General features: G+C 33.5%; 1 protein-coding gene across 1 annotated transcript; it reads right to left on the bottom strand.

Annotated features, from left to right (window-relative positions):
- Positions 1-12,477: 12,477 nt before the first annotated feature.
- On the bottom strand, positions 12,478-17,205 carry LOC132552063 (tubulin beta-4B chain-like). The gene is made up of 4 exons (XM_060216204.1): positions 17,149-17,205; positions 15,020-15,128; positions 14,525-14,880; positions 12,478-13,290 (listed from the first exon to the last, which is right to left on the bottom strand). The coding sequence occupies exons 1-4, from the start codon at positions 17,203-17,205 to the stop codon at positions 12,478-12,480; spliced, it is 1,335 nt and encodes a 444-aa protein (XP_060072187.1).
- Positions 17,206-18,369: the final 1,164 nt, after the last annotated feature.

Genomic DNA, 18,369 nt, shown 5'->3' with positions numbered 1-18,369 from the left:
TATACGTCTTGAAATAAAGCTACGGTTAATAAGTTATTTGAGATTTTGAGATCGGAGATAAATCCCAGGCTGTGTATTGGAACATATTCGGGGGTGTCTAGGTGGGCCACTGTCCTGGTAACCAAGCAACTAATGATACATATTGATGACGTCGATAAAATGGGCCAGCACGTAAGATAAACAGACGACTTCAGTGAAATTTCAGACACGTGTCTTTGTCTGTGTACCTAAATTGTACATACATCGTTTTGGGATTTAGGAAGTCTAAATCTGTCCTTATATACTCCTAATGTTATCGCTAATTATCATTGTTATGCGACATGTAAATCCCTGTAGTATGATTGGGTAAGTCCTCTGGGTGCCCGGATGCTGATATAAATAGCACATGCAACCAAACGCAGATTTAAATGATACTTCAGTTGCAGAAGTGAAACCAATTTGATCAAATTTTCTCAATTCTTTTTTCTGTTCATTAATTTGAAAAAGAATTTTTGGAAGTTGAATTAACAAACATGGCTGTTGACCTTTGTTGAATAAAACTGCACTAAACACGTGACTCTTCCTCCGCCAACGATTCTGTGATAACACACACCAACGGTGTACAACTATAAAAAGGATATTTTGGATAACTTCTTATCTGATTTTTTATTGCTTCAAATAACCAAATGGATTGTTTCACAACTCATTGCAACTCATAAATCCATCTCTTCGATTATAATGTGTAACAATTTAGTAAACATGAAAACGTGCATATGAATAAGCCGTGACATGAAGTATTGTAGACATTCAAATATACCTTTGGGGGACTAAAACTCCTAAACGTTGTGGTGTTAAGTTTTATTATGTTTCATCAGCGCTGCCAAGAGGACTTACGGGAGACACACAATCAAACAGAAAACAGTTGAGCATTTGTCTACGTTGCTGTTCTCTGGAGAATTATTGACTTTATACGTAAGGCAGGACAAAAAGAAGAAATAACGAACTCTCCGTCTCTGCCTTGACAGTGTCATTATACGGAATTTTAGATCTGACATAAAGATCAAAGATTAATTACTGTGATACTACGAGTACATTACTCCTAAAACAATAACATTTATTTATCTCTGGAGTACATTCCATTGTTTCGTATACTCTTCCAAACCGACGGACATTTAATTAAAATATGACGCCACGAATAAACATGTTTATAATGACGGTGAGGTCAATATTGATCATTACTTAAAAGGCTCCGATGGTATTGGTTGTCATTTTACAAGAACCATATACACTCCTGAGTCTTCGGATTTAAAAAGCTTTCCACTTTTAAAGTCTACCGAATTTGCTCAGCATTTAAGGCTGTAGTGCTAGGAATATTGACTTTGGTAAATATGTAAACATTTCTAGTGTCATAAAACTATAAATATTTCGCTTTAGTTTGATGTTACATACAAACGAAAGTAAGGGTGTGTCTCATTCATGATTTGACCCGAAAAACATCGAAGGTTAAATACAGAAATTATTAAGTGTAAACAGCGGACTCGGCATGGATGTCATTCTAGCGCATGCGCTTGAAGAAACCGTTTGATTCGTCAATCAACCAATATATCATATATAGATTTGTAAACAAACAGATCATTTTTAAGAAGAAAAAACCATAGGCTTGACGATTTTTTAATCTTGATCGAGAAAAATCGGGTGCGAGTATTCAACATGTACGTGAATGACCAAAAACAAGAAGAAGAAAAAAAAATAAAACAATGATAAAACAATGATAAAACAATGTCTGATAAACAATGATAAAACAATGTCTGATAAAACAATGTCTGATAAACAATGTCTGATAAACAATGTCTGATAAAACAATGATAAAACAATGATAAAACAATGTCTGATAAACAATGTCTGATAAACAATGTCTGATAAAACAATGATAAAACAATGTCTGATAAACAATGATAAAACAATGTCTGATAAAACAATGTCTGATAAAACAACGTCTGATAAAACAACGTCTGATAAAACAATGTCTGATAAAACAATGTCTGATAAAACAATGTCTGATAAAACAATGTCTGATAAAACAATGATAAAACAATGTCTGATAAACAATGTCTGATAAAACAATGATCAACAATGATAAAACAATGTCTGATAAAACAATGATAAAACAATGATAAAACAATGTCTGATAAAACAATGTCTGATAAAACAATGTCTGATAAAACAATGTCTGATAAAACAATGTCTGATAAAACAATGTCTGATAAAACAATGATAAAACAATGTCTGATAAAACAATGTCTGATAAAACAATGTCTGATAAAACAATGTCTGATAAAACAATGATAAAACAATGTCTGATAAAACAATGATAAAACAATGTCTGATAAAACAATGTCTGATGAACAATGATAAAACAATGTCTGATAAAACAATGTCTGATAAAACAATGATAAAACAATGATAAAACAATGTCTGATAAAACAATGATAAAACAATGTCTGATAAAACAATGTCTGATAAAACAATGTCTGATAAAACAATGATAAAACAATGTCTGATAAAACAATGTCTGATAAAACAACGTCTGATAAAACAACGTCTGATAAAACAATGATAAAACAATGTCTGATAAAACAATGTCTGATAAAACAATGTCTGATAAAACAATGTCTGATAAAACAATGAAACAATGATAAAACAATGTCTGATAAAACAATGTCTGATAAAACAATGTAAAACAATGATAAAACAATGATAAAACAATGTCTGATAAAACAATGTCTGATAAAACAATGTCTGATAAAACAATGATAAAACAATGATAAAACAATGATAAAACAATGTCTGATAAAACAATGATAAAACAATGTCTGATAAAACAATGATAAAACAATGTCTGATAAAACAATGTCTGATAAAACAATGATAAAACAATGTCTGATAAAACAATGATAAAACAATGTCAATGATAAAACAATGATAAAACAATGTCTGATAAAACAATGTAAAAATGATAAACAATGATAAAACAATGATAAAACAATGTCTGATAAAACAATGATAAAACAATGTCTGATAAAACAATGTAAAACAATGATATAAACAATGATAAAACAATGTCTGATAAAACAATGATAAAACAATGTCTGATAAAACAATGATAAAACAATGATAAAACAATGTCTGATAAAACAATGTCTGATAAAACAATGATAAAACAATGTCTGATAAAACAATGATAAAACAATGTCTGATAAAACAATGATAAAACAATGTCTGATAAAACAATGATAAAACAATGTCTGATAAAACAATGATAAAACAATGTCTGATAAAACAATGTCTGATAAAACAATGTCTGATAAAACAATGATAAAACAATGTCTGATAAAACAATGATAAACAATGTCTGATAAAACAATGTCTGATAAAACAATGTCTGATAAAACAATGATAAAACAATGTCTGATAAACAATGTCTGATAAAACAATGTCTGATCAAACAATGATAAAACAACAATGTCTGATAAAACAATGATAAAACAATGATAAAACAATGATAAAACAATGATAAAACAATGATAAAACAATGTCTGATAAAACAATGATAAAACAATGATAAAACAATGATAAAACAATGTCTGATAAAACAATGATAAAACAATGATAAAACAATGATCAAACAATGTCTGATAAAACAATGTCTGATAAAACAATGTCTGATAAAACAACGTCTGATAAAACAATGTCTGATAAAACAATGTCTGATAAAACAATGATCAAACAATGTCTGATAAAACAATGTCTGATAAAACAATGATCAAACAATGTCTGATAAAACAATGTCTGATAAAACAATGATAAAACAATGATAAAACAATGTCTGATAAAACAATGATCAAACAATGTCTGATAAAACAATGTCTGATAAAACAATGTCTGATAAAACAATGTCTGATAAAACAATGATCAACAATGATAAAACAATGTCTGATAAAACAATGATAAAACAATGATAAAACAATGTCTGATAAAACAATGATAAAACAATGTCTGATAAAACAATGTCTGATAAAACAATGTCTGATAAAACAATGTCTGATAAAAGAATGATAAAACAATGTCTGATAAAACAATGTCTGATAAAACAATGATAAAACAATGATAAAACAATGATAAAACAATGTCTGATAAAACAATGTCTGATAAAACAATGTCTGATAAAACAATGTCTGATAAAACAATGATAAAACAATGTCTGATAAAACAATGTCTGATAAAACAATGATAAAACAATGTCTGATAAACAATGATAAAACAATGTCTGATAAAACAATGTCTGATAAAACAATGTCTGATAAAACAATGATAAAACAATGATAAAACAATGATAAAACAATGTCTGATAAAACAATGATAAAACAATGATAAAACAATGTCTGATAAAACAATGATAAAACAATGTCTGATAAAACAATGATAAAACAATGATAAAACAATGTCTGATAAAACAATGATAAAACAATGTCTGATAAACAATGTCTGATAAAACAATGTCTGATAAAACAATGTCTGATAAAACAACGATAAAACAATGTCTGATAAAACAATGATCAACAATGATAAAACAATGTCTGATAAAACAATGATAAAACAATGATAAAACAATGTCTGATAAAACAATGTCTGATAAAACAATGTCTGATAAAACAATGTCTGATAAAACAATGTCTGATAAAACAATGTCAATGATAAAACAATGTCTGATAAAACAATGTCTGATAAAACAATGTCTGAAAAACAATGTCTGATAAAACAATGTCTGATAAAACAATGATAAAACAATGTCTGATAAAACAATGTCTGATAAAACAATGTCTGATAAAACAATGTCTGATAAAACAATGTCTGATAAAACAATGATCTGTCTGATAAAACAATGTCTGATAAAACAATGATAAAACAATGTCTGATAAAACAATGTCTGATAAAACAATGATCATAAACAATGTCTGATAAACAATGTCTGATAAAACAATGATAAAACAATGATAAAACAATGTCTGATAAAACAATGATAAAACAATGTCTGATAAACAATGATAAAACAATGTCTGATAAAACAAATAAAACAATGTCTGATAAAAATGATAAAACAATGTCTGATAAACAATGTCTGATAAAACAATGTCTGATAAAACAATGTCTGATAAAACAATGTCTGATAAAACAATGATAAAACAATGTCTGATAAAACAATGATAAAACAATGTCTGATAAAACAATGTCTGATAAAACAATGTCTGATAAAACAATGATAAAACAATGTCTGATAAAACAATGTCTGATAAAACAATGATAAAACAATGTCTGATAAACAATGACAAAACAGTGTCTGATAAACAATGATAAAACAATGTCTGATAAAACAATGATAAAACAGTGTCTGATAAACAATGATAAAACAATGTCTGATAAAACAATGTCTGATAAAACAATGTCTGATAAAACAATGATAAAACAATGTCTGATAAAACAATGTCTGATAAACAATGATAAAACAATGTCTGATAAAACAATGTCTGATAAAACAATGATAAACAATGATAAAACAATGTCTGATAAAATAATGATAAAACAATGTCTGATAAAACAATGTCTGATAAAACAATGTCTGATAAAACAATGTCTGATAAAACAATGTCTGATAAACAATGAGAAAACAATGTCTGATAAAACAATGATAAACAATGTCTGATAAAACAATGATCAAACAATGTCTGATAAAACAATGTCTGATAAAACAATGTCTGATAAAACAATGTCTGATAAACAATGATAAAACAATGTCTGATAAAACAATGATCAAACAATGTCTGATAAAACAATGTCTGATAAAACAATGATCAAACAATGTCTGATAAAACAATGTCTGATAAAACAATGATCAAACAATGTCTGATAAAACAATGTCTGATAAAACAATGTCTGATAAAACAATGTCTGATAAAACAATGTCTGATAAAACAATGATAAAACAATGTCTGATAAAACAATGATAAAACAATGATAAAACAATGATAAAACAATGTCTGATAAAACAATGTCTGATAAAACAATGATAAAACAATGTCTGATAAAACAATGATAAAACAGTGTCTGATAAAACAATGATAAAACAATGTCTGTTAAACAATGTCTGATAAAACAATGTCTGATAAACAATGATAAACAATGATAAAACAATGTCTGATAAAACAATGTCTGATAAAACAATGATAAAACAATGTCTGATAAAACAATGTCTGATAAACAATGATAAAACAATGTCTGATAAAACAATGTCTGATAAAACAATGATCAAACAATGATAAAACAATGTCTGATAAACAATGTCTGATAAAACAATGTCTGATAAAACAATGTCTGATAAAACAATGTCTGATAAACAATGATAAAACAATGTCTGATAAACAATGATAAAACAATGTCTGATAAAACAATGATCAAACAATGTCTGATAAAACAATGTCTGATAAAACAATGTCTGATAAAACAATGTCTGATAAACAATGATAAAACAATGTCTGATAAAACAATGTCTGATAAAACAATGATCAAACAATGTCTGATAAAACAATGTCTGATAAAACAATGATAAAACAATGATAAAACAATGTCTGATAAAACAATGATAAAACAATGTCTGATAAAACAATGTCTGATAAAACAATGATAAAACAATGATAAAACAATGTTTGATAAAACAATGTCTGATGAACAATGATAAAACAATGTCTGATAAAACAATGTCTGATAAAACAATGTCTGATAAAACAATGTCTGATAAAACAATGATAAAACAACGTCTGATAAACAATGATAAAACAATGTCTGATAAAACAATGTCTGATAAACAATGTCTGATAAAACAATGTCTGATAAAACAATGTCTGATAAAACAATGTCTGATAAAACAATGATAAAACAATGTCTGATAAAACAATGTCTGATAAAACAATGATAAAACAATGTCTGATAAAACAATGTCTGATAAAACAATGATAAAACAATGTCTGATAAACAATGTCTGATAAACAATGATAAAACAATGTCTGATAAACAATGTCTGATAAAACAATGTTTGATAAAACAATGATAAACAATGTCTGATAAAACAATGTCTGATAAAACAATGATCAAACAATGTCTGATAAACAATGTCTGATAAAACAATGTCTGATAAAACAATGATAAAACAATGTCTGATAAACAATGATAAAACAATGTCTGATAAACAATGTCTGATAAACAATGTCTGTTAAAACAATGTCTGATAAACAATGATAAACAATGTCTGATAAACAATGATAAAACAATGTCTGATCAAACAATGATAAAACAATGTCTGATAAAACAATGTCTGATAAACAATGATAAAACAATGTCTGATAAACAATGTCTGATAAACAATGATAAAACAATGTCTGATAAACAATGTCTGATAAACAATGATAAAACAATGTCTGATAAACAATGATAAAACAATGTCTGATAAAACAATGATAAACAATGATAAAACAATGATAAAAGAATGACAAAACAATGCTGATGCCTGTCTGTTTTGACATGAACATCTTCGAGTGACAGATGACAGTTAACTAACACAGTTGTCATCAAAAACAATTAAGAAATATACCAGTATTGACTACTTACTCAATCTACATATCTTCTATAGTAGTAATGACATTTCTATATTTTCATACTGTTGATGAAATGTCAGTCCTGCTGAAGTTCTTACTATATACCAGGGTTCTGAAGCATCCGTTCCACAGATATAACCACTGTTATTCGCTTGGGACTTATTTTCGTGTTTATACGCGTGGAGAGTCAATCGTCAATACAAATCCTACATACGTATTGGTATCAGTCTCATAGAGTCATTGAGAATCCATATCAACTTTTTGTCTGTCTGTGTCTGTATGTGTCTGTCTGTCTGTGTCTGTCTCTGTCTGTGTCTGTCTGTGTCTGTCTGTCTGTGTCTGTCTGTGTCTGTCTGTCTGTGTGTCTGTGTCTGTCTGTCTGTTTGTCTGTGTCTGTCTGTGTCTGTCTGTTTGTCTGTGTCTGTCTGTCTGTGTCTGTCTGTCTCTGTCTACCTGTGTCTGTCTGTCTCTGTCTGTCTCTGTCTGTCTGTCTGATGCATCTTAAGTCGTCTGCCATCAAGGGAATCTTGAGTTACCAGACCAAATTTACTGTGATATCATTTTACAATAATGTCATTTGTATTCTTGGATGTGGTGCGTTTTTGTCTGTAAACCATCTAAAGTTTTAATGATAGTGCAAGAGACACGTTAGTGAATAAAATACAAATTAAGAATAAGATGCAGCAATGTCAGTAATCAGCTGCAACATACTGCAGTGTAGTCGATTTAGGAGCAGTTAGAGTGAGTACCTCAATGTTAGAACCTATGATGTCAGTAATCAGCTGCAACATACTGCAGTGTAGTCGATTTAGGAGCAGTTAGAGTGAGTACCTCAATGTTAGAACCTATGATGTCAGTAATCAGCTGCAACATACTGCTGTGTAGTCGATTTAAGAGCAGTTAGAGTGAGTACCTCAGTGTTAAAATCTATGATGTCAGTAATCAGCTTCAACATACTGCAGTGTAGTCGTTTTAAGAGCAGTTAGAGTGAGTACCTCAGTGTTAAAATCTATGATGTCAGTAATCAGCTGCAACATACTGCAGTGTAGTCGATTTAAGAGCAGTTAGAGTGAGTACCTCAGTGTTAAAATCTATGATGTCAGTAATCAGCTGCAACATACTGCAGTGTAGTCGATTTAGGAGCAGTTAGAGTGAGTAACTCAGTGTTAAAATCTATGAGGAGACTGAGCAAAGGAGATTTTGGTAGAAATAAATGTCAAATGCGGAGAAACACTAAAATGAACATTCGATTCTGTGAATGATCGTTAGCCCACAATCCGACTGTTTCGCCTACATATTCATTATCGTTTGGCCTTTTCAGCTAAATAAAGGAATTGTATTGAATGTGGTTCATACCAATACGAACTCGCCGTAAAGTCTCTAAAGACGATAAAACACATTTCCTTTCTCTTACTAATTCAAATTTGTATTGTAGCCAATGTGCTGTATGTTTAGTCCTGACCATATACAACAGTGTTTTAGTGTTAGTAACAGTGTACAAACCGTAACATTGTTGTAGACAATATTAAACTATGTACTGGACACTTTAAGTATCGGGTATCCAGCTTGTTCCAGAGCAGATCATGGCATTAGTCATGGAACCCTATCTCTTTACTTCATTATCACTCTATCGATCAGTCTCAATCAACCGACCCCTTTGTAAAGGAATTTCAATGTTTAGTTCAGTGACACGAATCCACTACTTGTCACGTAAATGCAGTGACCCTTATTTAATATTTTAAGGGTAAAGGATCCCATACCATCTGGCAGGAGATATGTATTGTTGTTGTTGTTGTGTTTTGTATGCTAACTCCATGACATCTTAAACATGCTGGCAAAGATCACGGCAATAGAGAATGCGCAGACATGCGTTGTCAAGGGTTACGGCAATAGCGCATGCGTCAGACCAGTGCCAGTGTTCGGCCGTTTATGTTATTTGTTACTTATTTGACATATAAATATAATAAGGACGAGAGCTAAGCTACGATATCTATTTTACACATGTTTTTAAGATAAAAATCTTTTGAATTACTTTTGTAGTATTGTTTAGCATTGCCATACGTTTCCATTCATAAACGATATTTGCACGGGTTTCGTGGAACTCTTTATGAAAGAAGATTATTTTTCAGTCCCTTGTATCCATATAAATCATACAAAAAACGCTGGCATTAAGACTTTGTAATTAGATTTGTAAGTTTAAAGTTAAATATGGAATAATGAAAGGCATATATACACACACATACCTTCACACTGCAGTCTTAATTAATGTATTCATTGTGTAAAAGATATTACATGCTGAAATTCCTAGTATATAACTTTCAATATAGCAGTTTTAACTGGAGGTTACATGTTAGCTAAGGACGTTACATGTTAACGAAAGGGGTTTCAAGTTAACTAAGGAGGTTACATGTTAACTAAGGAGGTTACAAGTTAACTAAAGAGGTTACATATTAATTATGGAGGTTACACGTTAACTAAGGAGGTTACATGTTAACTATGAAGGTTACATGTTAACTAGGGAAGTCACATGTTAACTAAGTAGGTTACAGGTTAACTAAGGAGGTCACATGTTAACTACGGTGGTTTCATGTTAACTAATGAGGCTATGTGTTAATTATGAAGGTTACATGTTAACTAAGGACGTTATATGTTAACTAAGTAGGTTAACTGTTAACTAAGGCGGTTACAGGTTAACTATGGAGGTTACATGTTAACTATGGAGGTTACATGTTAACTAAAGCGGTTACAGGTTAACTATGGAGGTTACATGTTAACTATGAAGGTTACATGTTAACTAAGGACGTTATATGTTAACTAAGTAGGTTAACTGTTATCTATGGAGGTTACATGTTAACTATGAAGGTTACATGTTAACTAAGGAAGTCACATGTTAACTATGAAGGTTACATGTTAACTAAGGAAGTCACATGTTAACTAAGTAGGTTACAGATTAACTAAGGAGGTCACATGTTAACTACGGTGGTTTCATGTTAACTAATGAGGCTATGTGTTAATTATGAAGGTTACATGTTAACTAAGGACGTTATATGTTAACTAAGTAGGTTAACTGTTAACTAAGGCGGTTACATGTTAACTATGGAGGTTACATGTTACCTATGGAGGTTACATGTTAACTATGGAGGTTACATGTTAACTAAAGCGGTTACAGGTTAACTATGGAGGTTACATGTTAACTATGAAGGTTACATGTTAACTAAGGAAGTCACATGTTAACTAAGTAGGTTACAGATTAACTAAGGAGGTCACATGTTAACTACGGTGGTTTCATGTTAACTAATGAGGCTATGTGTTAATTATGAAGGTTACATGTTAACTAAGGACGTTATATGTTAACTAAGTAGGTTAACTGTTAACTAAGGCGGTTACATGTTAACTATGGAGGTTACATGTTAACTAAAGCTGTTACAGGTTAACTATGGAGGTAACATGTTAACTATGGAGGTTACAGGTTAACTATGAGGTTACATGTTAACTAAGGACGTTATATGTTAACTAAGTAGGTTAACTGTTAACTATGGAGGTTACAGGTTAACTAAGGCGGTTACAGGTTAACTATGGAGGTTACAGGTTAACTATAGTTTTCATTATTTTTTTGTTGAATGCAGATAACCAATGAGTAAGGAAGATTTGTCGATATTCAGTTAGTATAAAACAACATTATACGTGACCTGTACGAGATCATCGTGACTTCCATCAATAGTAAAAAGACAATAAAAATAAAACACAGAAATGCCAATATAAACTCACTGATAATTTAATTATCCAAAACAAATGATAGTCAGACCGGAATGATATGTTGAAATTTATAAGGAATAATCGACTTGATATCCTAAAAGTATACGGAAAATGTGATTAAACTATCATGTTTATTTGAATATTGACTCGCTTGTCATTAACAATATGGTTGTACTCGTCAATTCGTTGTGGCCGTACTCATCTGTCAGTAATATTACGACAAGTCATTGTGGCTGTACTCATCTGTCGATAATGTTACAAGTCATTGTGGCCGTACTCATCTGTCGATAATATTACAAGTCATTGTGGCCGTACTCATCTGTCGATAATATTACGACAAGTCATTGTGGCTGTACTCATCTGTCGATAATATTACAAGTCATTGTGGCTGTACTCATCTGTCGATAATATTACGACAAGTCATTGTGGCTGTACTCATCTTTCGATAATATTACAAGTCATTGTGGCTGTACTCATCTGTCGATAATATTACGACAAGTCATTGTGGCCGTACTCATCTGTCAGTAATATTACGACAAGTCATTGTGGCCGTACTCATCTGTCGATAATATTACGACAAGTCATTGTGGCTGTACTCATCTGTCGATAATATTACGACAAGTCATTGTGACTGTACTCATCTGTCAGTAATATTACGACAAGTCATTGTGGCCGTACTCATCTGTCAGTAATATTACGACAAGTCATTGTGGCTGTACTCATCTGTCAGTAATATTACGACAAGTCATTGTGGCCGTACTCATCTGTCGATAATATTACGACAAGTCATTGTGGCCGTACTCATCTGTCAGTAATATTACGACAAGTCATTGTGGCTGTACTCATCTGTCGATAATATAACGACAAGTCATTGTAGCCGTACTCATCCGTCGATAATAATACAAGTCGTTGAGGTCATACTGTTACATAAAATTTTGCTATAAAGAAGTAGAATGGTACAGATCCAAATATATACAAACATACATCGTGAGTTCTGCTTATTTTTTGATTTTGTAGAAAGATTGTTTCATGGAAATTAGGCTTCTTCTCCTTCTTCCTCCTCGAACTCTCCCTCCTCCTCAGCGGTGGCATCCTGGTACTGTTGGTACTCGGACACCAAGTCGTTCATGTTGGATTCGGCCTCTGTGAACTCCATTTCGTCCATTCCCTCACCAGTGTACCAATGCAAGAAAGCCTTACGACGGAACATAGCGGTGAACTGCTCGGAGATACGCTTGAAGAGCTCCTGGATGGCGGTGCTGTTACCAATGAATGTAGCAGACATTTTGAGACCTCGTGGTGGGATGTCACAGACAGCAGTCTTCACGTTGTTGGGAATCCATTCAACAAAGTAACTGCTGTTCTTGTTCTGGACGTTCAGGAGCTGTTCATCGACTTCCTTCATGGACATACGTCCACGGAACATGGCGGCGACGGTCAGGTAACGTCCATGACGAGGATCACAGGCAGCCATCATGTTCTTAGCATCGAACATCTGTTGGGTCAGCTCTGGGACGGTAAGAGCCCTGTACTGCTGGCTACCACGAGATGTAAGAGGAGCGAAACCAGGCATGAAGAAATGGAGACGGGGGAAGGGAACCATGTTGACAGCCAATTTACGGAGATCGGCGTTCAGTTGACCAGGGAATCGGAGACAGGTTGTGACTCCGGACATGGTGGCGGAGACAAGATGGTTCAAGTCGCCGTATGTGGGCGTGGTCAGCTTGAGGGTACGGAAGCAGATGTCATAGAGAGCCTCGTTGTCGATACAGTAGGTCTCGTCAGTGTTCTCAACAAGTTGGTGGACGGAGAGGGTGGCGTTGTAAGGTTCTACAACGGTGTCTGATACCTGGAAACAAAGCACATGTGATCAGTGTCAATATATTAACATGTACCATACGCTGTATTTTATCATCGGTGGAAAACGTCAACATATTGTATCGTGTTATGTTGTTGTGTTATGCTGTGATGTTGTGTTATGCTGTGATGTTGTGTTATGCTGTGATGTGTTATGTTGTGATGTTGTGTTATGCTGTGATGTTGTGTTATGCTGTGATGTGTTATGCTATGATGTTGTGTTATGCTGTGATGTTGTGTTATGCTGTGATGTGTTATGTTGTGATGTTGTGTTATGCTGTGATGTGTTATGCTGTGATGTGTTATGTTGTGATGTTGTGTTATGGTGTAATGTTGTGTTATGCTGTGATGTTGTGTTACGCTGTGATGTGTTATGTTGTGATGTGTTATGTTGTGATGTTGTGTTATGGTGTGATGTTGTGTTGTGCTGTGATGTGTTATGCTGTGATGTTGTGTTATGCTGTGATGTGTTATGTTGTGATGTGTTATGCTGTGATGTTGTGTTATGTTGTGATGTGTTATGGTGTGATGTTGTGTTATTGTGTGATGTTGTGTTGTGCTGTGATGTTGTGTTGTGCTGTGATGCTGTGTTGTGCTGTGATGCTGTTTTGTGCTGTGATGTTGTGTTATGCTGTGATGCTATACTGTACTGTGATGCTGTTTTGTGCTGTAATGCTGTTCTGTGATTCTGTTTTGTGCTGTGATGTTACGCTGTGATGTTGTGTTGTGCTGTGATGCTGTTTTGTGCTGTGATGCTGTGTTGTGCTGTGATGTTGTGTTGTGCTGTGATGTTGTGTTATGCTGTGATGCTATGTTGTGCTGTGATGCTGTTTTGTGCTGTGATGTTGTGTTATGCTGTGATGCTGTGTTGTACTGTGATGCTGTTTTGTGCTGTGATGCTGTTCTGTGATGCTGTTTTGTGCTGTGATGTTACGCTGTGATGTTGTGTTGTGCTGTGATTCTGTTTTGTGCCTAGCTGTGCTGTATTGTATCATATTGTATTATGTTGTAATTGATCAACACATAGTTATGACACTTGATGCATTGGGCATGATCTGAATTTGGGAAGAAACTTGATCACCAAGAGAAAAATATGATTTCTTGAAAGTTTTGCAATATGTTTCTAATCCAAGTAATTTTGGTAAAAAATAAAAAAAAAGAAGAAAACACAGAGTTTGCAAGTGCTAAGTGTCAACTGGAATACAGGTGTGTACAAAGATCCTTACCTTGGGTGATGGTACAACAGAGAAGGTGTTCATGATCCTGTCGGGGTATTCTTCACGGATTTTGGAGATGAGGAGTGTTCCCATGCCGGAGCCGGTACCACCGCCAAGAGAATGTGTAAGCTGGAATCCTTGGAGACAATCACAGCTCTCTGCTTCTTTTCGTACCACATCAAGGACAGAGTCTACAAGTTCAGCACCTTCTGTGTAATGTCCCTTAGCCCAATTGTTTCCAGCACCACTCTGTCCGAACACAAAGTTGTCTGGTCTGAAGATTTGTCCAAAAGGACCAGATCTGACGGAGTCCATGGTTCCGGGCTCCAGATCAACCAAGACAGCTCGGGGAACATACTTGCCTCCTGGAATTGCATATTCAGAGATCAATGTTAACAAAATTTCCTAAATGATGATTTCGATTGATTGGGAGTATGTATTCAAACATATGTATGATCAAATTCTTATCACTTCTGTATCACTTTTTAAAACCGACAATATTACCTGTGGCTTCATTGTAGTACACGTTGATCCTCTCTAACTGAAGGTCAGAATCTCCGTGGTATGTACCGGTGGGGTCAATTCCGTGTTCATCAGAAATAACCTCCCAGAACTGAATATAAAAAAGGAGAAATCTTTAATAGGTGTCTCCTATGCTTCATACATACGTCGCTTAGTCCCATTTATACAAAACTTGTGTATGTACATGCACTCAGTTCAAAAAGCATTAAGAGTGTTAAACTGTTTTTTGCCTTTCTGAAATTCTTTACATGCCATTACACTTGTGAAGTACATGTATTTATGCAGAATATTAACGATTTGTGTACCTCGTTGTTGTCTATAGCGATACAACAGCAAAATAAATTGAAACTACGCGAGTGGTTATTGTTCTATAAGAAAGTTTCTTCACTGAGTTGTGCCATCTCTAACAAATCTCCCAACATCTTGATAACTAGATGTCTTTAGTGTTGTTTTGATAAATGACTTTTAATCTATCTTTTGAGAGATACATAAGTTTTCCTGTAAACATTTAACAATGTAAGTGTTTCAATGTCTGCTCGAGATAGCAATCATTGCAAAGAAATCCGAGGGATTTATCCTGTGTAAGTGTATTTAACCTCTGACTGTTGAACATCGTTTACACGATCTGTATGCTGATATCCTATAGAACGATGTTTATGGTGGGATGTTAAACATTGAGCCCTTCTTCAGACCGATACGAGTTTGACAGTTTGGTAATCAACTCCCCATTTTCCAGACTTCCTTCCACTACTTTGTATTACATTGAAGTGTATACTTTAAGCGTTTGTTATATAACATTTTTATTGGTTTTTCATAAATGTTAACTCAAACACCATGGATTAGTGGAGATAAAACAAAATGGCTGCTCACTTCCGGTAGGATTAGTCAAGCTTTCTTTCGATGTATTTCTGTCGCTTTCATTGTAGACCGGAAACCACATTGATACTTCATTAACAACAGGAAGGTGACCCTAATGCTTACTTTTCGATTTACTACCGGTGAAATAATTCGATGTCACAACATACCGCTAGATTCATGATATACCCCCTTGATAACTGACGTCATACCTTACAGGTAGAATCGTGTGTTACCTCCCCTGATAACTGACGTCATACCATACAGGTAGAATCGTGTGTTACCTCCCCTGTTAACTGACATAACATACAGGTAGAATCGTGTTTTACCTCCCCTGATAACTGACGTCATACCATACAGGTAGAATCGTGTGTTACCTTCCGTTAAGGTGTCGATGCATTATATCCTATTTGTCAAATCTTTGTACAATTTATAATCATGTAATTCTGTTAAATTTATAAAAGGTCTTCCGGAAATATCCTCGATTCCAGAAATGCTTGTGAAATGGAAACAATGGTGTATCCTACATCAATGGATATCAATATGTTCCGACGATCAGTTACTCCCAGACGTACCTGAGAAGACTGGTCAAACCCACCGGTTTATGATTAAGTAAAGACTGTTTTGATAACTAATTACATATTCAGGTGAACTCATCTAAACGTGACCTTCTAAACGTGACATTAAAAACGTGACCTTCTAAAACGTGACCTTCAAACTGTTGGCGTTTTTTTGTTTTTTTTTGTGTAAAAGAGGACCATTGGAATTAAAAAAAAAATAGGAAAATCTTGGAGAAGGTTACTTACTGCAAAACGTTAATGGATAACAGTTTAGTGTAATTAATTCTTTTTACAGAAAGGAAGATCTTTTTGAGGATGGAAGAAATTCTAGTTACTTATTTGACATTTTAGGTGTGGTTATCTGTTGAGGACCTGTTTGACAGATTAAAGAAAGAACAATTTGTCCTGACTTGTTTAATATGCAAAATATATATGTTGACATTTAGAATAAAATGGTTATTTCTATTCCTTGCCTGCCATATGATCATTGCATGCCAAGTTGTAAATGACCGAGAAATATTTGTTATTAGAATACTCTTCAATCTCTTGTATATTGTACATATATATATTTGACATCTTCTAAAATATTGTTTGGACAAGTCGATAAATCTACGGGTCAATCTGTTTGTATGATTCTCAGCTGACTAAAATATAACAGGAATTATTAATATCTAAAACTCAGCATCACAAACTCACCTTGGCACCAATCTGGTTCCCGCACTGACCTGCCTGGATGTGTACGATTTCCCTCATGATGAAGAGTGCGAGAGTCGGAGACTTTAGTGAGTGAGTGGGTACCCGGGAGACAGCCTTATATATAGTATAGTATATCAACCTAGAGATAAGGTTCTCCACCCGTATCAACAGCCTCCCTGATCGGGCGGTACCATAGTATTCACATAAACCATTCTTACATTTATCAATCAATTGATTATATGCATGGTGATTCGATAACGTGGTGACTGTGTCCTACCAGGGTAGTACCTGTGGTTCCCTTAACCCAGCTAGACCCAGCGGCATTCCCTTTATATAGTAAAGCATCATATTTACAATTTTTACGAGAAAATTTAAAGATAATGATAACAAGCGATATTTTTTTTTAAATCTTACAGAAACGAAGTGAATTTATTAAAGACGAATGAAGTTTGATATAAGACAATTTACGTACGAAAATCCAAATAAGAATATATATATATATTTAATAAGAATAAAATCAACACGACAAACGCATTCCGATAACGTTTTCAGGCCTAACGGCCATCTTTAGTTTATTTTATTCTTTTCACATTTGTCGTGTTTATGTATTCTTTTCAAGTATTTTATCGATACACAGATCATCTTTAAGTTGTATATATATATATGTCTAATCGTCTAATCAGGCACGCTAAAACACTGACGATACGCTGCACTGCTACAAAATCTAGCCTGACGACCTTTAACCTCTTTGCTTCCCCCACCCCCCCCCCCCCCACACACACACACAAGTTCGTACCCCTAGCGTTGGTTTTATCTTTTATAAATTGACTTTCAATTATCGGTATAATTGATTACGTAGTTTGGGATCGATAATCACGGGGCTATACAGCCTTAATATCAACACAGACCGAAGTAAGCCCAGGTTACGTACAGGTCTGTTATTATACATTTATATATACATATTGATATACAATAAAATGTGGTACTTATGGTCCTTGTTGGCGTAAATATCAAATTACGTTCATATGTAATAGATATAATAACGAGAAAGTAGAGGGCAAAGTCGTTATTGTGAGCCATAAAATCATATAACCATACAGGTCGTCTGTATCCTGGATCATTATACCCCCTTTCCCTCTCTGTCTCTGTCTGTCTGTCACTTTCTGTCTCTGTATCTCTGTCTCTCTCTATCTCTGTATCTCTCTGTCTGTCTGTCTCCCT

This window comes from Ylistrum balloti, unplaced genomic scaffold (genome assembly GCF_031769215.1).
Source record: "Ylistrum balloti isolate Yb309-2 unplaced genomic scaffold, AGI_CSIRO_Ybal_v1 Utg370234, whole genome shotgun sequence".
In the NCBI taxonomy this organism is placed as follows: Eukaryota; Metazoa; Mollusca; class Bivalvia; order Pectinida; family Pectinidae; genus Ylistrum; species Ylistrum balloti.
Note: the sequence above shows the minus strand (reverse complement) of the source record. Positions and strands in the feature narration are given on the sequence as shown.